We start from the raw sequence: 22508 nt of genomic DNA, 5'->3' as shown, positions 1-22508 counted from the left end.
GTGGTAATAAGTCGGCTCTTACCATAGTTATGAGCGGAGCTTGCGTCCTCCTGCAGCTGCTGCGGACTATTACCTCCTCCCACCGGAGACACTGGCGGTCACCACACCCCTCCGACTTGTAATCTCTCTAAAACACTAGTAACACAACAAGCAGATAAGGGATTTTCCAGAATTATCCTAGTAAATGTGTCTAATAACATCTGAATCGCTCCCACTGTCCTCGCCTTTTTTTGTCTTTCTTGTCCTTCACTCTCAATATCCTCATCCACGAATCTTTCATCCTCGCTCAAATTAATGGGGAAATTGTCGCTTTCTCGGTCCGAATCGCTCTCGCTGCTGGTGGCTATGATTGTAAACAATGTGAGGAGCCCTACAACCCGTGACGTCACGCGCACATCGTCTGCTACTTCCGTTAAAGGCAATGCTTTTTTATTAGCGACCAAAAGTTGCAAACTTTATCGTCGATGTTCTCTACTAAATCCTTTCAGCAAAAATATGGCAATATCGCGAAATGATCAAGTATGACACATAGAATGGACCTGCTATCCCCGTTTAAATAAGAACATCTCATTTCAGTAGGCCTTTAATCAGTTCATGCTTATAGGAATTTGCTACGACAAAGTTAATTAACCGATTTTTCCGACGAATTGTTGCACCCCTAATGGCAGGCGCATTCACGGACGGCACAAATCCGAACAGCAACTCAGGACGCAAGCAGGTTGTTACATTATGCCAGGGCTGTCCAAACTTTTTCCACTGAGGGCTTCACACTGAAAAATCTAAGCAAGCAGGGACCATTTTGATATTTTTCATTTTCAAAAGCAATACGATATATGGATTATTTTAACCTTTAGGGCTCGGGGACCCGGAAGGGTCTCAGTCCAATAATTAAAAAAATAATAATCATATACTTTAGGTCTGTCTATATCGTTATTTTTTTAGCAACGATCGTTTCAAAAAAATATATATATAATTTTTTAAGTCCCATTAAAATTCTTGGTTATATATACCTATATATATATATATATATATATATATATATATATAGATAGATATATTTTAAATGCTTAAGTCTCTAAATCAACTTCAAATCTATTGTTTTTTTAAATGTTTTTTTTTGTTTGTTTTATGGCCTTTTTCTCAAAGAAAACTTTATTTTTCTATGGCATACACAGAAAGTAACCAATGTTTTCTCCCAAATTTTATTTTAAAGTAGAATATTTGACGTGAAGTATTTAGAGCCTTGATTTGGTCAATAAGTCATACCATTGATTTAGATTATTATCTTTTTTTTAGCAATGGCAGCTTTGTGTTATTAGTCACCATTGCAACTTTTTCTCATTACATTTGACCTTTTTGCTTTATATTCCACTTTTTTTTTTTTACAACGTTCCGATCGTTAAAAACTTAGCTGCAGGCCACAAGTGGCTGTCAGGCCACATTTAGGACACCCCTGGTCACCACTCAACAGCACATGGCAGATATTTGAAGGTTTTTCAAAAAAGTAATCCAACAATTACTTTCCCCTGTAACTAATTAAATTTTTGACCAATTATCATACTAGTTCAGTTACCTTTGTTGAAGGTATTTATTCGGGATGGAAGTCTTAAACTCCTGATTTGATTCCGATTCTTGTGTTGACGATTAGATTCTTGGTTCAAACAGATTCTTGCAATATTATTTGGTGTATAAATAGTGACACAACTTTTTCAAAACATGTTGAAAGTTAAAACAATTTATTTTGGCGGCTGGTGTATGACTTATTCGTGCAACAGCTATTATAACAAATTTATTTTGAAAAATCGATTCTTGAAAACTTTGGATTGATTCGGAACCCTAACCATAAAAAAAAAAATCAATACAAAAAAGTTAAAAAACTTTACTTTTATTAATTTGTCCAAAACTGATTTTAGGTGAAACAAGTTAATCAGTGTCATATATAATTATCTGTATTTTATTAATACAATATGCAGAGCCAATAAACATTAAAAAAGCTGCACTTTGGAATCACGCTGTAGTTTGTCCTTAAATAACCCCCATAGTTTCAATCTGATTAGCTACGGAGAGCTTGAGGCAATGCCATGACATCATTGTTTATCTATCAATAATCTCTACCTACGCAGTGGCCTAGTGGTTAGAGTGTCCGCCCTGAGATCTGTAGGTTGTGAGTTCAAATCCAGACCGAGTCATACCAAAGACTGCTTGGCACTCAGCATCAAGGGTTGGAAATGGGGGTTAAATCACCATAAATGATTGCTCCCCTCACCTCCCAGGTGGTGATCAAGGGTGATGGGTCAAATGCAGAGAATAATTTTGCCACATCTAGTATGTGTGTGACAATCATTGGTACTTTAACTTTTAACTGTAGGAATGGTATTGGCCTGGTGATGAACGGTGCCTGCTTTCCTCCAAACATGGTGCCTGGCATTCACGTCGAAGAGTTCAAACCTTGTCTCACCAGACCAGAGAATTTAGTTTTTCATGGTCTGAAAGGTTTTCGTCTGTCTGGCCTGATTGTTGGATTGCTGCAGAGATGGTGGTCCTTCTGGAAGGTTCCACTCTCTACACAGAGGAATGCTCTAGCTACGACAGAGTGACCATCGGGTTCTTGACGTCCCTGACTAGGGCCCTAATGCTCTGATCGCTCAGTTTGCACGGCCAGCCAGCTCTAGAAAGAGTCCCGGTTATTCCAATCTTCTTTTATTTACGGATGATGGAGGCCACAGTGCTCATTAGACTTAGACTTAGACAAACTTTAATGATCCACAAGGGAAATTGTTCAACACAGTAGCTTAGTTACAATGATGGAAAGTGTAAGGATGGAAAGGACAATGCAGGTATAAATAGACCAAGTATAAGGGCAGCAGATATTATTCTGTACCCTTCCCCAGATTTGTGCTTTGAGACAATCCTGTCTCGACGGTGTACCGACAATTCCTTCGACTTCATTCTTGGGTTGTCAAGTGTGGGACCTTACATATGGACAGGTGTGTGCCTTTTTTAATCATGTTCAGTCAAATGAGTTTACCACAGGTGGGCTCCAATTAGGCTGTAGGAATATCTCAAGGATGCCCGGTTGAAAAAGGAAGCACCTGTGCTCACTTTTGAGCTTCATGGCAAAGGCTGTGAACACTTATGTACATGTGATTTCTTATTTTTTTTAATACATTTGCAAAAATGTCTGAAACTTTCCGGTTGCACTGTACAAATCCTTTCTAAAATATTGAAACTAACAGATTTTGTTCCTTTTTAAACTGCAAAAATCATGTGTACAAAGCAAATAACAGGCTGCCCTAAATTGGACAACGGTACTTCTCAACCAAAGATCAATACAATTTTAGGAATATTATATACAGGCACAACTTTGAATGCATTTACTGTATGATTGATTGATTGATTGATACTTTTATTAGTAGATTGCACAGTACAGTACATATTCCGTACAATTGACCACTAAATGGTAACACCCGAATAAGTTTTTCAACTTGTTTAAGTCGGGGTCCACGTTAATCAATTCATGGTACAAATATATACTATCAACATAATACAGTCATCACACAAGTTAATCATCATAGTATATACATTGAATTATTTACATTATTTACACTCCGGGGGGTGGGATAAGGAGCTTTGGTTGATATCAGAACTTCAGTCATCAACAATTGCATCAACAGAGAAATGTGGACATTGAAATTGTATCAGTATGACATTGTATCAGTATGTTGGATTCAACTATAGATTGGATTAAATGAAACTGTGCTAATATGAGCCAGTTTAGGAAACTGTACAAACAGATGGTGTTTACAAATAATTCAAAAGAGCTGCTGCAGTAAAGTTTTAGCTATCATATACGCATATTGTGACTGGGGTAGAATAAGAACACCTTCTGCTTAATACCACTGAACTCTTTGAATATCTTATTTCTTATCTCTCTGTTCTGTCTGGTCAAGACAGACAGCCGCACCACAGAGCCTGGGTTCTGTCCAAGGTTTCCCTCCGTTGCCAAGGGCTTGCTCATGTGGGATTCGGTTGGTTTTTTTGAATGATTTTTCTGCTGATTATGCTCCAGAGATGAGACCAGACTAGCGGTTGGTTAATCAGTGGAGAAAAATATGTTCTTGTTGGGAAATTTTAACATGCTTCAAATAAAATGTAATAGAAATGTCGTATAACGTTGGTGTTGCAAATATTTAGTAGTTTTATCCTCTTCCTGTTAATGAGCTTCTATAGATGTGCTGAACAGGGAGCGACGCGACACTAAAACCCTCTGGACTTTCCAAACCGGACCTAGCTCAATTCTACTTCCTCAAATGACTTGAGGCTTTTTATTGAGTGCCCAATGAATATAAATTCTCACAATTTTTTAAGCAATTAAAAAAATGTTCACGTTTGTGTTTTAGATGACGTGTTCCTACCCAAAGACATTGATCTGGATAGCACTGAGATGGACGAGACGGAACGCGAAGTGGAATATTTCAAAAGGTACGTTGAAAATTGTAATTTTTTTCCGTAAAGCGTCATATCCTGCATTTCTTAAAACACACTTTCTATGATTTTGATGTATGAGTAGTAGTGGTCTTCTTTGACAAAACGCGAGCGCTGAAGTCGTACTGCAGCTTAAAGGTCCCCGATTATGCAAAAGTCACTTTTTGTTTTTTTGGGGTGATCATCATCTTCACTTGTTTGTCCCATTTTGGAGAGAAAGGATTCTCTAATGCTCGCTTTTGCAGGCTTTTTCATGACGACATGGAAGAGAAATATCTCTCTCGTGGATATGTGTAAAACAAATCAGGCTTGCTTCACATCTCGGTTACAGACTACAGCAGGGGTCACCAACGCAGTGCCCGCGGGCACCAGGTAGCCCGTAAAGACCAGATGAGTAGCCCGCTGGCCTGTTCTAAAAATAGCTCAAATAGCAGCACTTACCAGTGAGCTGCCTCTATTTTTTAAATTGTATTTATTTACTGGCAAGCTGGTCTCGCTCTGCTCGACATTTTTAATTCTAAGAGAGACAAAACTCAAATAAATTTAGAAAATCCAAGAAAATATTTTAAAGACTTGGTTTTCACTTGTTTAGATAAATTCATTTATTTTTTTACTTTGCTTCTTATAATTTTCAGAAAGACAGTTTTAGAGAAAAAATACAACCTTAAAAATGATTTTAGGATTTTTAAACACATATACCTTTTTACCTTTTAAATTCTTTCCTCTTCTTTATTTCTTCAAACTTATTATGATTAAAATTCAAAAAAATTATTCTGGCAAATCTACAAAATGTTTAGAATCAAATTTAAATCTTATGTCGAAGTCTTTTGAATTTCTTTTAAATTTTTTGTTCTGGAAAATCTAGATAAAATAATGATTTGTCTTCGTTAGAAATATAGCTTGATCCAATTTGTTATATATTATAACAAACTGCAGATTGGATTTTAACCTATTTAAAACATGTCATCAAAATTCTAAAATTAATCTTAATCAGAAAAAATGACTAATGATGTACCATAAATTATTTTTTTATTTTTTCAAAAAGATTAGAATCAGCTAGTTTTTTTTTTCTTTTTTCGGTTGAATTTTGAATTTTATACAGTCGAAATTGAAGACAAACTATGTTTCAAAATTTAATTTTCATTTTTTTCCTGTTTTCTCCTCTTTTAAACCGTTCAATTAAGTGTTTTTTTCATCATTTATTCTCTACAAAAAACCTTCCGTAAAAGGAAAAAAAATGTACGACGGAATGACAGGCAGAAATACCCATTTAAAAAAATATATATATAGATTTATTAAAGGTAAATTGAGCAATTTGGCTATTTCTGGCAATTTCTGGTAGCCCTTTGCATTAATCAGTACCCAAGAAGTAGCTCTTGGTTTCAAAAAGGTTGGTGACCCCTGGACTACTGGGTTTTGAGTTTGATCAGTTAGTTTTTCCACATGCTAACCTAGTGTGACATTGCTGTTAAAATGCGAGTGTAATGTTAGCGCTGTGGGCCCCCCCTAAGTAAAATAAAATCCGGAGGTTATCAAAGTGTATTTATCAATCACGGATTTTCCGTCATTTTGATTTAAAACGGTAAAACTTTTGGGAGCTTTACGGGATTATCATAATGAAGGTTTATTGTTCCACCAATCAAACACAGTTCATTAGCATTAAAGCTATATACACACCGAAAAATCATATTCCCAGCAGAGTTTGATAAAAGCTCTTTTTAACCGTCTAAATGTCAGCATCAAGGCAAGAACGCTTCTAATACACTATTGTGGGACCTGTCAGACTTACTTCAAATGGTTTAAAAATTATGTAATATGGGACTTTTAAGCATGTTAGTTTTCGTGGCATTTGCTTTACTTTTTTTGGTTTAGGTACAATTGTATTTGTAAACTCTAGAGCAGGGATGTCCAAACTTTTTTCACTGAGGATTGCATAATGAATAGTCAAAGTATACAGGGGCAATTTTGATATTTTATTTTGTAAAAAACAAAAATGCTGAAAAACATTTATTACATGTGGACAGAAAATGTAGTGTCATTTTTGTGTTATACGTGACAACGTGTACTATCATTAGTTATTACAGGGGTGTCCAAAGTGTGGCCACCTGCGGACCAAAGCTCCAGTTTCATTGGCCCGCAACATAATGGTGGAAAAAACAACAAAAAAATGTAGTAAAAAAGAGCAAAAAGATGTAATGTAATGACGAAAAATGTAAAATTTTGATCATGATAAACAATTTGTCACTTATAACACTAGGCTGACACTAACTTTTGATGTGTCTGCTACAGGTTTGTAGCATTTTTTTTTTTTTTACAAAAGAAAAAAAAATATTAAAATGTGCCCCACATAATTTTGTAATAATTTTTATTGATTTTAAATCTGATATGAATTTTTCAGCTTTTTGTTTTGAGCCAACAAAACTTGAGCTGAGAGCATAATTTTAAAACAATATATATATATATATATTAAAATGTCCCCCACATACTTTTTATATTAATTTGTATCCATTTTATATTTTGTATGAATTTTTCAGCTTTTTTTTGCTGGCCACCAAAACTCAAGCTGCGTGCATAATTATTAAAAAAAAATCAAAATGTCACCACAAATTTTTTGTATTAATTGTATATTTGATATATTTTGAGCGTGTTTGTGTGTGTGTGGGCCAACAAAACTCGATCTATGGGCATAAATATTTTTACAAATATATCAAACTGTCCCCCAGATACCTTTTCTATCTATTTAATATTAATGTTTTTTGTTTTCTTTGGTAGGCCAATAAAGTTAGAGCTGCAGTCATAACTATACAAATATCAAAATGTTCCTACATACTTTTTGTATTCATTTTATATTTTGTATGAATTTTTCAGGTTTTTAAATATTTTATTTTGTGGCAATTAATTTGAGCAAATGTAATAGTTTGTATTAATTTTACCTTTTTTTATTTTTATTTTGTGACCAGCAAAATTCAAGCTGCGGTCATGATAAAAAAATATATGAAATTGTCCCCACATTGTTTTTATAGGTATTTGTATTTATTTTATATGACTATAAAAAAAAATTTTGGGGGGGTCCAACAAAACTCAAGCTTTGGGCATCATTATAAAAAAAACAAAAAATATCCCTTGATACTTTTTGTATTAATTAATTTGTTACAAATTTTTCAGTTTTTTTTTTTCTTTTTTGTTAGCCAAGCTGCGGTCCTAAGTATAAATGGCCCCCGTGCAGCACTACTTTTATATTTTGTAAGAATTCTTTTTGCGCTTTTTTTTTTTTTTTTTTTTTGTGGCACAACAAAACTTGAGCCGTGGACATAGTTATGAAAAAAATATCAGAATATCCCAAATACTTTTTGTATTTGTTTGTAAAAATATTATATTTTGTATACACTTTTCAGTTTTTTTATTTATTTTGTGGACCAACAAAATTTGAGCTGCGATCTTAATTATAAAAAAGGATTTATCAAAATGTCCTCTTTTTTTGTATTAATTTGTATTTATTTTATATGATTTTATTTTATTTTTTCCTTTTTTTTTGTGAGCCAACAAAACTCGAGCTGCGTGCATAATTATAAAACAAATTATCAAAATGTCACCAAATGCTTTTTGTACTAATTGTACATTTGGTATGAATTTTTTAAGTTTTTATTTTTTTTTGTGGGCCAAAAAAACTCGATTTGTGGGTATAGTTGTTTAAAGATATACGTAAAAATATCCCTACATACCTTTTGTGTTAATTGTATATTTTGTATGAATTTTTGCAGCTGTTTTGTTGTTGTAGACCAACAAAACTCATAGTTACGAAAAAAATATCAGAATGTCCCCCAAAATGTTTTAATTGTACGAATTTTGTATGAATTTTTCTAAATTGTTTATTTTGTGACCAGCAAAATTCAAGCTACAGTCATAATATTAAAAAAAGATATCAAAATGTCCCCACAATGTTTTATATGTATTTGTATTTATTTTAGAATAATTTTTAAACAAATTTGGGCGGGCAACAAAACTCCAGCTTCGGGCATCATTATATTAAAAAAATGAAAAATGAAAATATTCCTAGATACTTTTTGAAATAATTTATTTTTTAAAAAAAATAAAGTTTTTTTTCTTTCTGTTTTTGAGGGCCAGGCTGCAATCCTAATTATAAATGGCCCGCGTGCCGCACTACATTTATATTTTGTATACGTTTTTCAGCTTTTTTTTTTTTTTTTTTTTTTGTGGCACAACAAAGCTCAGGCTGCGGGCATAGTTATGAAAACATCAGAATGTCCCCAAATATTTAATTTTATTCGTTTGTAAAAATATAATTTTTTGTATACATTTTTAATTGTATTTTTTATTTTGTGGATCGATAAAATTTGAGCTGCGGTCTCAATTATAAAAAAGTATATATCAAAATGTCCTCACTTTTTTTTTCCTAATTAATTTGTGTTTATTTTATATGATTGAATTGTATTTTTTACTTTTTTTGTGAGCCAACTAAACTCGATCTGCGTGTATAATTATATATATATATATATATATATCTATATATATATATATATATAGATATATATATAGATATATATAAATACCAAAATGTCACCACATGCTTTTTGTATTTATTGTATATTTGATATTAATTTTGAAGTTTTGTGGGCATAATTGTTTAAAAATATACATCAAAATGTCCCCACATGCCTTTTGTATTAATTTTATATTTTGTATGACTTTTTTGCAGCTTTTTTGTTGTTGTGGGCCAACAAAAATCAAGCTGCGGGCATAGTTATGAAAAACATCAGAATGCCCCCAAACATTTTATTTTATTCGTTTGTAAACATAAAATTTTTTGTATACATTTTTTTATTTTTATTTTGTGGACCAATAAAATTTGAGCTGCGGTCTTGATTATAAAAAAGTATATTTTAAAATGTCCTCCTTTTTTAAAAAAATGAATTAGTATTTATTTTATATGATTTAATTGAATTTTTACTTTTTTGTGAGCCAACAAAACTCGAGCTATGTGCATAATTATAAAAAAAAAAATAAAAATGTCATCACATGCTTTTTGTATTTATTGTATATTTGGTATGAATTTTTTTTTTTTTTTTTTTTAATTTAAATTTTTTTGGCGGCCAACAAAACTCGATTTGTGGGCATAATTGTTTAAAAATATACATCAAAATGTGCCCACATACCTTTTGTATTAGTTTTATATTTTGTATGACTTTTTTACAGCTTTTTTGTTGTTGTGGACCAACAAAGCTCAAGCTGTGGGCATAGTTATGAAAAACATCAGAAGGTCCCCAAATAGTTTATTTTATTCGTTTGTAAAAATACAATTTTTTGTATACATTTTTTTAATTTTTTTTAATTTTGTGGACCAATAAAATTTGAGCTGCTGTCTTAATTATAAAAAAGTATATATGAAAATGTCCTCCCTTTTTAAAAAATATGTTTGTATTTATTTTATATGATTTAATTGAATTTTTACTTTTTTGTGAGCCAACTAAACTCGAGCTGTGCGCATAATTATAAAACAATGTCATCACATGCTTTTTGTATTTATTGTATATTTAGTATGAATTTTTAAAGTTTTTTTTTTTTTGTGGGCCAACAAAACTCGATTTGTGGGCATAATTGTTTAAAAATATACATCAAAATGTCCCCACATACCTTTTGTATTAATTTTATATTTTGTATGACTTTTTTGCAGCTTTTTTTTTGTTTTGGGCATAGTTATGAAAAACATCAGAATGCCCCCAAATATTTAAATTAATTCGTTGGTAAAAATATATTTTTTTGTACACATTTTTTATTTTATTTTTTATTTTGTGGACCAATAAAATTTGAGCTGCGGTCTTAATTATAAAAAAAGTATATGTCAAAATGTCCTCCCTTTTTAAAAATAATAATAATTTGTATTTATTTTGTATGGTTTAATTGAATTTTTTGTTTTTTGTGAGCCAACTAAACTCGGGCTGCATGCATAATTATAAAAAAAAAAAAAGTCACCACGTGCTTTTTGTACTAATTGTACATTTGGTATGAATTTTTTAAGTTTTTTTTATTTTTTTGTGGGCCAACAAAACTCGATTTGTGGGCATAATTGTTTAAAAATATACATCAAAATGTCCCCACATACCTTTTGTATTAATTTTATATTTTGTATGACTTTTTTACAGCTTTTTTGTTGTTGTGGACCAACAAAGCTCAAGCTGTGGGCATAGTTATGAAAAACATCAGTATGTCCCCAAATAGTTTATTTTATTCGTTTGTAAAAAAATAAAATTTTTTGTTTACATTTTTAAAAAAAAAAAATTATTTTGTGGACGAATAAAATTTGAGCTGCGGTTTTAATTAAAAAAAGTATATATCAAAATGTCCTCCCTTTTAAAAAAAAAAATTTGTATTTTATTTTATATGATTTAATTGAATTTTTACTTTTTTGTGAGCCAACTAGACTAGAGCTGTGTGCATAATTATAAAAAAATGTCATCACATGCTTTTTGTATTTATTGTATATTTCGTATGAATTTTTATTTTTTTTGTGGGACAACAAAACTCGATTTGTGGGCATAATTGTTTAAAAATATACATCAAAATGTCCCCACATACCTTTTGTATTAATTTTATATTTTGTATGACTTTTTTGCAGCTTTTTTGTTGTTGTGGGCATAGTTATGAAAAACATCAGAATGCCCCCAAATATTTTATTTAATTCGTTGGTAAAAATATATTTTTTTGTACACATTTTTTATTTTATTTTTTATTTTGTGGACCAATATAATTTGAGCTGCGGTTTTATTATAAAAAAGTATATGTCAAAATGTCCTCCCTTTTTAGAAATAATAATAATTTGTATTTATTTTGTATGGTTTAATTGAATTTTTTGTTTTTTGTGAGCCAACTAAACTCGAGCTGTGTGCATAATTATAAAAAAAAAAAAAAAATGTCACCACATGCTTTTTGTACTAATTGTACATTTGGTATGAATTTTTTAATTTTTTTTGTGGGCCAACAAAACTCGATTTGTGGGCATAATTGTTTAAAAATATACATCAAAATGTCCCCACATGCCTTATGTATTAATTTTATATTTTGTATGACTTTTTTTACAGCTTTTTTGTTATTGTGGGCCAACAAAACTCAAGCTGTAGGCATAGTTATGAAAAAAAATATCCGAATCCCCCCCCCCAAAAAATGTTTTTAATTCATTTGTAAAAATTTAATATTTGTATTAATTTTTCCAAATTTGTCATAATAATAAAATAATATATCAAAATGTCCCCACATTGTTTTTGTATGTATTTTTATTAATCTTGTATTAATAAATATAGCTCGGTTGGTAGAGCGGCCGTGTCAGCAACTTGAGGGTTGCAGGTTCGATTCCCGCTTCCGCCATCCTAGTCACTGCCGTTGTGTCCTTGGGCAAGGCACTTTACCCACCTGCTCCCAGTGCCACCCACACTGGTTTAAAAATGTAACTTAGATATTGGGTTTCACTATGTAAAGCGCTTTGAGTCACTAGAGAAGTGAAGTGAATTATAGTGAAGTGAATTATATTTATATAGCGCTTTTCTCAAGTGACTCAAAGCGCTTTACATTGTGAAACCCAATATCTAAGTTACATTTAAAACCAGTGAGGGTGGCACTGGGAGCAGGTGGGTAAAGTGTCTTGCCCAAGGACACAACGGCAGTGACTAGGATGGTGCAAGCGGGTTTCGAACCTGCAACCCTCAAGTTGCTGGCACGGCCACTCTACCAACCGAGCTATATAAATATAATTCACTTCACTTCACTTTTAATTTGGGGGGGTCCAACAAAACTCGACCTTCGAGCATCATTATAGAAAATAAAAATATCCCTAAATAATTTTTGTATTAGTAAATTTTTATTATTATTTTTTTGTTTAAGGGGCAAGCTGCGGCCCTAATTATAAATGTCCCCCGTGCCGCACTTTGGATATCGCTGCTGTAGAAAAAGCAGGAAAGGAAGTGTGCGTAGAAGAGTTACTAACAAGTGACGTTGCCGTCTTGCTGTGTGCAGGTTCTGCTTGGACTCTGCGCGGCAAACGCGTCAGCGGCTGTCCATCAACTGGTCCAACTTTAGTCTTAAGAAGGCCACCTTTGCGGCGCACTGAGGTCGCCGAGCCAAGACATGAAAACGGGCGCCTGGGCGTTCCTTTTCCCGCACCGACATCCCCACCTCCTCCACCCCCCAAACCGCCAACCCGACTGTTCGCTCCCCCCGACGCTGCCTTGCTTCGTTCTCCTCGCCGCGCGGCTCCGACGGGACCCGCACGGACCTGCTGAACTAAGAACACAAAACGGGAAGAATTTGGAAAAACATGCCACTGTTGAATAAAATGTCCTGGCGTGCTTGTGATGTTTTAGTCGGCCATTTCTTTTTGACTGAACAAGCCATGGTCTGGAATGATTAAAGCGAGAGAGAGAGAGAGAGAGAAAAATGACAAATCTATAATTATTATTATTAATTAAAAGTTGTATTTGACATATTGTGGCTTATTATCCCGTCACTTCTCAGCACGGCAACATTCACTTTGACACAAAGGTGCTCAGTCAGCTGGTCTCCGCCCCTTCACCCCCGACCCCTACCAGGAGGAAAAATACTTGATGTTCTTTTTTATTGTTTCTGTTATTAAAAAATGTGTTTTTTTGGGGGGTTTTTTTTGACGTTGCGTAGCCAGGTTGTTTGAGAAGACTTCAAGAATGAAAGAAGACGCGAGTACTCACTATCAATGGGTCATAGAGTGTGTATTGTATTAACACTGAAGCTACTTTTAACATATTGTTAAGTAATATTGAATCATGTCTTTCTTTTTGAAAGATGGAATACAGTAGTATGGCAGGAGCACGTCTTCTTGTGTCCAGTCTTATTTCCTACACACCGCGCCTCCAATTTTATTCAAATAGTGGTTTGGCAGCAAATATTGCTGTTGTCAGGTTCAAACAATGATGACATCTATTGAAGCAGGGGTCACCTGTTCTAAAAATAGCTCAAAAAGCAGCACTTACCAGTGAGCTGCTTCTATTTTTTAAATTGTATTTTTTTACTAGCAAGCTGGTCTCGCTTTGCTAGACATTTTTAATTCTAAGAGAGACAAAACTCAAATAGAATTTGAAAATCCAAGAAAATATTTTAAAGACTTGGTCTTCACTTGTTTAAATAAATTAATTTTTTTACTTTGCTTCTTATAACTTTCAGAAAGACAATTTTAGAGAAAAAATACATATACCTTTTTACCTTTTAAATTCCTTCCTCTTCTTTCCGGACAATTTAAATCAATGTTCAAGTAAATTTATTTTTTCTTATTGTAAAGAATAATAGATACATTTTAATTTAGTTCTTCATTTTAGCTTATGTTTTTCAACAAAAAATATTTGTGAAGTCTTTCTTCAAACTTATTATGATTAAAATTCCCAAAAAATATTCTGGCAAATATAGAAATTCTTTACAATCAAATTTAAATCTTATTTCAAAGTCTTTTGAATTTCTTTTAAAATTTTTGTTCTGGAAAATCTAGAAGAAATAATGATTTGTCTTTGTTAGAAATGTAGCTTGGTCCAATTTGTTATATATTCTAACAAAACGCAGATTGGATTTTAACCTATTTAAAACATGTCATCATAATTCTAAAATTAATCTTAATCAGGAAAAATCACTAATGATGTTCCATAAATTATTTTTTTAATTTTTTCAAAAAGATTCAAATTAGCTAGTTTTTCTCCTCTTTTTTTCGGTTGAACTTTGAATTGTAAAGAGTCAAAAGTGAAGATAAACTATGTTTCAAAATGTAATTTTCTTTTTTTTTCTTGTTTCTCTTCTTTTAAACCGTTCAATTAAGTGTTTTTTTCATAATTTATTCTCTACAAAAAAACCTTCCGTAAAAGGAAAAAAAAATGTACGTTGTAATGACAGACAGAAATACCCATTCGATATATATATATATATATATATATATATATATATATATATATATATATATATATATATTTATTACAGGTAAATTGAGCAAATTGGCTATTTCTGGCAATTTATTTAAGTGTGTATCAAACTGGTAGCCCTCTGCATTAATCAGTACCCAAGAAGTAGCTCTTTGTTTCAAAAAGGTTGGTGACCCCTGTATTAAACAGACAAAAAGCAAGGAACCATGCAGAGACAGAGTTCAATTTAGCTCATGAGGAGAACGCATGGCGCTGCACACTTAGTCAGATTCTCGCCCTACGCTCTTAAGGTTCAGCTCCCGCGTCCCTGTATTTATGCAGGAGTTCCACAGTCAACATCACTGAGGCCCCCTCTAAAAGGAGTGGTCACACATATTATGCAAAGCAGGTCCAGGACTCACAATACGCAATGGAATGTGCCAGGGGCTTGTGATTTCGCCTTGTCTCTGCTTCGTCTACGTGCTGTTGTCTAATCTGCGTTAAAGTCCTTGGTTGTTAGCGGCCTTGGGATTGTTAGTGGGCTAAAACAAAGATAACATCTGCAGCTGAGGCCACCCCTCAGACAAGAGGTTTTTGTCCTTGCACAGATAGAAAAAGTGCAGCTTAAGCACAATAGCTAATAACTCTAGCAACGGACTTTAAGCTTACTAAAGTTGTGTGATGATATATATACATGATTATTCTAACAGCCGTGTACGATAAGACATGGATCATTTTATGTATTTTATTTCAAATTTTTTTAATCAATAAAAAAAAACAGTATATTAAATGATTACCCAAAAAAACAATTCATTAAAATGTAATATATTTGAATTAACAATGATTTTGGGGGGAAATAATTGGGTAAAAAATACTCTGCATAAAAATAAATTAATTACATGAAGTTAAATAAATAAAAAAATCAAAGTTTATTTACAGAGCACAAAAATAAAATCTTTCATTTTTCTACCGCTTGTCCCTTTTGGGGTCGCTGGGCGACTTGTCCAGGGTGTACACCGCCTTCCGCCCTAATGCAGCTGAGATAGAAAAAAAAATAAAATCATTAAAATCAAAATGCATCCATCCATTTTCCTACCGCTTGTCCCAAATAAAATAATTTAAGTAATGAAAACAATAGGCCAATTGTCTATTTTTGCAAAACTAAAATTGCATGATTTTACTGTATTTTATTTTAGATTTTTTTTACAAAAAGAGTACTTAATGCTAACATTCCTGATATCACATTAAACATAACACAAAATTGCATAAAATAATGCAGTACTTATTTAAGATACCGTATTTCCTTGAATTGCCGCAGGGTCCATAGTATGCGCCTCGCAAAATAATTAGCGCGTGCTTAGTATTACCGCCTGGTCAAACTCGTGACGTCACGAGTGACACTTCCCCTGTCATCATTTTCAAAATGGAGGAGGCTGAATTCCATACCGGTAATTTAAAATCGCATAAAGGGAAGAAGATTAAAAGCTATTCAGCAGGATTTAAGGTCCAAGCTTACATCACACTCAAATTTTTACTGCATGCCTTTGGTAAGTGCCGGAGTGAGAAGAGGCTTTAAAATAATTAGCGCATGCTTACTTTTACCGCATGCCTCTGGTAAGCGCAGGAGTGACAAAAGGTTTTAAATGAATTAGCGCCCCGGCGGCAATTCAAGGAAATACGGTACATTAAATTTAAAACGACAATAAAAGTCCCCTTCGTATTGTGAGGCAGACGCACTAACCCCTCTGCCACCGTGATACGAAGGTCCTGCAGTCCTGGGTTCAAATCCAGGCTCGGGATCTTTCTGTGTGGAGTTTGCATGTTCTCCCCGTGAATGCGTGGGTTCCCTCCGGGTACTCCGGCTTCCTCCCACTTCCAAAGACATGCACCTGGGGATAGGTTGATTGGCAACACTAAATTGGCCCTAGTGTGTGAATGTTGTCTGTCTATCTGTGTTGGCCCTGCGATGAGGTGGCGACTTGTCCAGGGTGTACCCTGCCTTCCGCCCGATTGTAGCTGAGATAGGCGCCAGCGCCCCCCGCGACCCCAAAAGGGAATAAGCGGTAGAAAATGGATGGATGGATGGAATAAAAGTCCCCATTTCCACACAAAATATAAAAAACTGGACCATGAATATTTCTGATATTTTGCATTAAAACCAAGGTGAAATTTGTGAGGAAATAATTAGAATTAGTAATATATATATATATATATTAAATATAAATATTTGGAGGTGATTACCGTGTTGCTGCTGCTCCACATTTGCATGCAAAAAGGTCATTTGTCTTTCATTTGTGAAATATGAAAAGTTGCTGACGCAGATTTTGTTGTGCAGTGAGTTTCCGGTGGCGCCGTTGAAAGGGAAAGTTGATGATGTGATGAAATGAAGGCCGGTCCCTGTCTGGCTGCCCACAATTAGCTCATGCAGATAAAGAGGAGGCACTTCTTTGGCTCAGACACACGTCTCACTGCTGCGTCTTTCACATGTGATGAACACTTGTTTGTCCATTCACTGACACACAAAATGCAAACACACATGTCTATAGCGCTGTCTTTGCATACTCGTACATATTTCTATCTATCCATTTTTCCACAATATGTTTGTCCATTTAAAAAGACACGTGTCCATTCACACATTATGTCATTTATCAGTCCATTTACAACCACATATAATGTGCGCATTTATCTATCCATTCACATACATACATATTATAATCATCATTGTTTGTTTACATTCACACATATTGTAAGCGTGTGTCCATTCTCATACACACACACCATGCAAACACTTGTTTATATATAAATATAATACGTACTGTATACAACCTGCCTGTCTGTTCACACACATAACACAAACAACTGTCTATCCAATCACATATACATGCAGTGTAAATATTGTATGTCAGTCCAGTCACATATACATAATGCAAATATCTATCAGTCTATTTACAACTACATTTGTCATTCCATTCACATATATACATATTGTAATCATAGTGGTTCGTTTACAACTACACATAATGTGCGCATTTGTCAATACATTCACATAAATACTTATTGTAATCATCGTTGTTTGTTGTTGTTTGTTCACACATAATGTAAGCGTGTGTCCATTCTCATACACACACGATGCCTGTTTACATACAATACGTGCTATATAAATTCTGCCTGTCTGTTCACATACATAACGCAAACAACTGTCTATCCAATCACAAATGCATATGATGTAAATACTGTATGTCAGTCCAGTCACATATAAATTATGCAAATATCTACCAGTCCATTTACAACCACATATAATGTGCAAATGTGTCTATCCATTCACTTATAAACATATTGTATTCATAGTGGTTTGTTTACAACTACACATAATGTGAGCACTTGTCCATCCATTCAGATATATACATATTGTAATCATCGTTGTTCGTTTACATTCACACATAATGTAAGCGTGTGTCCATTCTCATACACACACACGATGCCTGTTTACATACAATACTGTACGTGCCGTTTATAACCTGCCTGTCTGTTCACACACATAATGCAAACAACTGTCTATCCAATCACAAATGCATATAATGTAAATACTGTATGTCAGTCCAGTCATTATGCAAACATCTACCAGTCCATTTACAACCACATACAGTATAATGTGCAAATTAGTCTATCCATTCACATATAAACATATTGTAATCATAGTGGTTCATTTACAACTACACATAATGTGCGGATTTGTCTAGCCATTCACATATTTACGTATTGTAATCATCGTTGTTTGTTTACATTCACACATGTGTGTCCATTCTCATACACACCTACAATGCAAACACTTGTTTATATACAATACGATTTGCATATAACCTGCCTGTCTGTTCACATACATAACGCAAACAACTGTCTATCCAATCACAAATGCATATGATGTAAATACTGTATGTCAGTCCAGTCACATATAAATTATGCAAACATCTACCAGTCCATTTACAACCACATATAATGTGCAAATTTGTCTATCCATTCACATATAAACATATTGTAATCATAGTGGTTCGTTTACAACTACATAAAATGTGCACATTTGTCCATCCATTCACATATATACATATTGTAATCATCGTTGTTTATTTACATTCACACATAATGTAAGCGTGTGTCCATTCTCATACACACGCGATGCCTGTTTACATACAATACGTGCTGTATATAACCTGCCTGTCTGTTCACATACATAACGCAAACAACTGTCTATCCAATCACAAATACATATGATGTAAATACTGTATGTCAGTCCAGTCACATATAAATTATGCAAACATCTACCAGTCCATTTACAACCACATATAATGTGCAACTTTGTCCATCCACTCACATATATACATATTGTAATCATTGTTGTTTGTTTACATTCACACATAATGTAAGCGTGTGTCCATTCTCATACACACGCAATGCCTGTTTACATACAATACGTGCTGCATATAACCTGCCAGTCTGTTCACATACATAACGCAAACAACCGTCTATCCAATCACAAATGCATATAATGTAAATACTATATGTCAGTCCAGTCATTATGCAAACATACCAGTCCATTTACAACCACATACAGTATAATGTGCAAATTTGTCTATCCATTCACATATAAAGATATTCTAATCATAGTGGTTCGTTTACGACGACACATAATGTGCGGATTTGTCTAGCCATTCACATATTTACGTATTGTAATCATCGTTGTTTGTTTACATTCACACGTGTGTCCATTCTCATACACACCTACAATGCAAACACTTGCTTACATACAATACGATTTGTATATAACCTGCCTGTCTGTTCACATACATAACGCAAACAACTGTCTATCCAATCACATATACATACAGTGTAAATATTGTACGTCAGTCCAGTCACATATACATAATGCAAACATCTATCAGTCCATCTACAACTACATTTGTCTATCCATTCACATATATACTTATTGTAATCGTAGTTGTTCGTTTACAACCACATATAATGTGCGCATTTGTCTATCCATTCACATATATACATATTGTAATTATCGTTGTTTGTTTACATTCACACATAATGTAAGCGTGTGTCCATTCTCATACACACACACACGATGCCTGTTTATGTCACGCCCATGAGATCGTGTTTCTGTTTTGTTTTTTGGACAATCGGTTCCCATGTTGGCACTTCCTTGTTCGTTTTAACACCATAGCTACTCATTGATTTTCACCTTGCCCGCATGTCACGCCCCTGTCCTCAGCTCCCACACCTGTTGTTAATTATCACAGCTATTATTTAAGCCACAGTTACCAGGTAGTCGGACTGGCAACCCCATTACCCTTCAACTCCTTTCATGCCATGCCACGCATATTCCTCAACTGCTTCATGCCATGCTACGCCGTTTATTATTTCTGTCCGTGCCACGTAAGTTTTTGGTTTGTTATTTATGCCACAGTGCAAGTTTTTGTTTCATGTTTATAGTTTGTAGCCTTTGTGCTAGTCTTTTGTTTTTTTGTAACCAAGTGTTCGTACCTCCTTGTGAGCGCCCTTTGTTTGCCTTTTTTGTCGTTTATTAAATAAAATGTACTCACATTTACGTCTCACTCGTGCCAACTATCCTTTGCGTCGGAAAAACAATCCTAGTCCAAGTCCTTGCCTGACAGAATTTCTGTCAGGCAAGTGAATTTCTGTTAGAATTTCAGAAACATGATCTCATGGGTGTGACAGTTTACATAAAATACGTGCTATATAAAACCTGCCTATTCGTTCACATAATGCAAACAACTGTCTATCCAACCATAGACGAACGTAATATATTTGTTTATCCCTTCACACATCGTAAGTGTGTTTGTCCACTCACATACATAATAATAATGTACACACAATGCAAACATTTGTCCCTTTACGTACGTACTAAGCCTGTATGTATGCTTACGTACACGCTTAATGTTTAAATGTATACATTTGTCCATTCACATACACACACACACATACCTGTCTCTTAGACACACAATATGCCGGTCCATTCACATACAGGAATGTGAATGACTTTTTGAAAAAGGTTGCTACATTTGTAAAGTGGAGGGTGAAATGAGTAAAAACGAGAGTAAAGTCAAAGGTAAGACGGAGGAAGTGATGTGTGTTCGTCACGGTGGCTGCTTCCTATTTTAAAGGTCTCTGTGCTCAAAAGTTATTTCAATATGAAAAAATGACACCCCCCCCAGTCTTTGATGAGTGAGGTCAATGTGGAAAGGGTGTTTCCTGCAGACACACACACACACACACACACACACACTGAAAAAGACAAAAGGTTGTGTGAAGGACAGCGCAGCAAACCTGAATGAATGGTCCTTAATGATGTCACTTTTTCCCCCCTTCAATCAAATGTGCAAACCTCACAACATACCAGGGGTTTGTAATAAATTGATGTCTTTATTTTATTCATTGAAGCTCAAATATTTATTATTAAAATATCCGCAAAAAGGTTTACTATATATATTTTTGTACTTTCAAAATGTTCTATCAAGCATGACGCCATGTTTGTTTACATTTTATTGTTTGTTTGTCTGGGCTTTCGGCTTAGGCTGCTGCCCCCGCGACCCGACTTTGGATAAGCGGACAAAGTCGGACTGTTTGAGTCACTAGAGAAAAGTGCTATATAAATATAATTCCCAATACAATATACGCATTATTAACAATTATAATACTAATGTCAGGGTTATTTGTTCTTGAACCCCAAAATGCAGAGATGGAGGCGGGCACGGAAGTGAGCAAACATGATTTTAATATAAATACTAAGACAAAACCAAACAAAGGGTTCAAACCAAAAGCGCGCACGTGGGCGGATTAAAAAAAACAAAAGGCCTTTAGCATAGAAGCTAACAATAAACAAAAAGTAACTTTAGCATGGAAGCTCGATGATAACAAACAGAAAAACTGGAAATAGCTATGGCTAACAAAAACAGCTTACCGCTACGACGACCAGGACAAGATGTAGCGCGACAGGTAATTGCTGAAATCAAAACGACACGACAAGAGCGACATGTGGCAACGACAATACAAATGACAGTACAATGATCCAGCAACTGACACAAGACCAAGAGGGTACAAATAGGAGCGGGCTGATTGGCAACAGGTGTGGCCAGGTGCCGATCAGCCCGCAGCTGAGGAGGAACACAGCACTCAGGGAACAAGACAGGAAGCTGACAAAATAAGAGCACTAGACAGGAACTAAAGACAAGAGATACTATACACAGAGGAAAACTAAAACATAGACAAACTGTCAGGGGAAAGCCTGACAACTAATACGGAAATATCTTAACTTTTATTTCAAGTCGCCTGGACTACTGCAATGCACTTCATGCTGGCATTAGCCAAAAAGCTCTCTCCCGGTTACAGTTAGTCCAGAACGCGGCAGCACGACTTTTAACAGGGTTCAGGAAACGCCAGCATATAACCCCAATTCTTCAGAGTTTGCACTGGCTCCCTGTTCATTTTAGAATTGATTTTAAAACATTGCTGTTTGTTTTTAAATCTTTACATGGACTGGCACCTCAAATATATCTCGGACCTCATCCAAATTTACATTTCTGCGCGCGCTCTGAGGTCCGAGAGCCAGTTCCAGCTCGTGGTGCCCAAGACCAGACTTAAGACCAGGGGTCGGCCCTAAGCTCTGGAACACTCTGCCGCTCCTTGTTCAAACTGCTTCCACAGTGGAGTGTTTTAAGTCTCGTCTTAAGACCCACTTTTATTCTTTGGCTTTTAACACTACGTGAGTTGTGTGGTCCTCTGTTCTCTGTTGTCCTCTGTGTTTTTTATACACTTTGATTTCTATTTTACTGTTTTAATTGATTTTACCCTTTAAAATAGTTTTTAACCTTCGTCTTGTGTTAGGGTCGGCACCGACCCGTTTTAGTTTTTAAATGCATAAAAACACCACATACATTTAGTTTTTTGCATCAAAGCTTTTTGACTTTGTCAGGAACCTCTTTGTCAACAAAATAAAACATTTTAATTTTTTTCACTAAATTATAAAATGCTCTGGTAGAAATTATGCCCTTGGTGTTGTTAGGGTCGGTTTCGACCCAG

At 34.4% G+C, this 22508-nt stretch overlaps 1 protein-coding gene across 2 annotated transcripts in view; it reads left to right on the top strand.

Annotated features, from left to right (window-relative positions):
• Positions 1-13341, top strand: part of fam193a (family with sequence similarity 193 member A) — a 57183-nt gene extending 43842 nt beyond the window's left edge. For both annotated transcript variants that reach the window (XM_061913218.1, XM_061913209.1), the window contains exons 22-23: positions 4401-4482; positions 12511-13341. In XM_061913218.1, coding sequence (XP_061769202.1) covers positions 4401-4482; positions 12511-12604 — 176 coding nt within the window. In that variant the 3' untranslated portion in view covers positions 12605-13341. The remainder of the gene's footprint in view (positions 1-4400; positions 4483-12510) is intronic.
• The last annotated feature ends 9167 nt before the right edge of the window (positions 13342-22508 follow it).

Source organism: Nerophis ophidion, linkage group LG01 (assembly GCF_033978795.1).
Source record: "Nerophis ophidion isolate RoL-2023_Sa linkage group LG01, RoL_Noph_v1.0, whole genome shotgun sequence".
Classification (NCBI taxonomy): Eukaryota; Metazoa; Chordata; class Actinopteri; order Syngnathiformes; family Syngnathidae; genus Nerophis; species Nerophis ophidion.
This window is presented reverse-complemented; position numbering and strand designations above follow the sequence as displayed.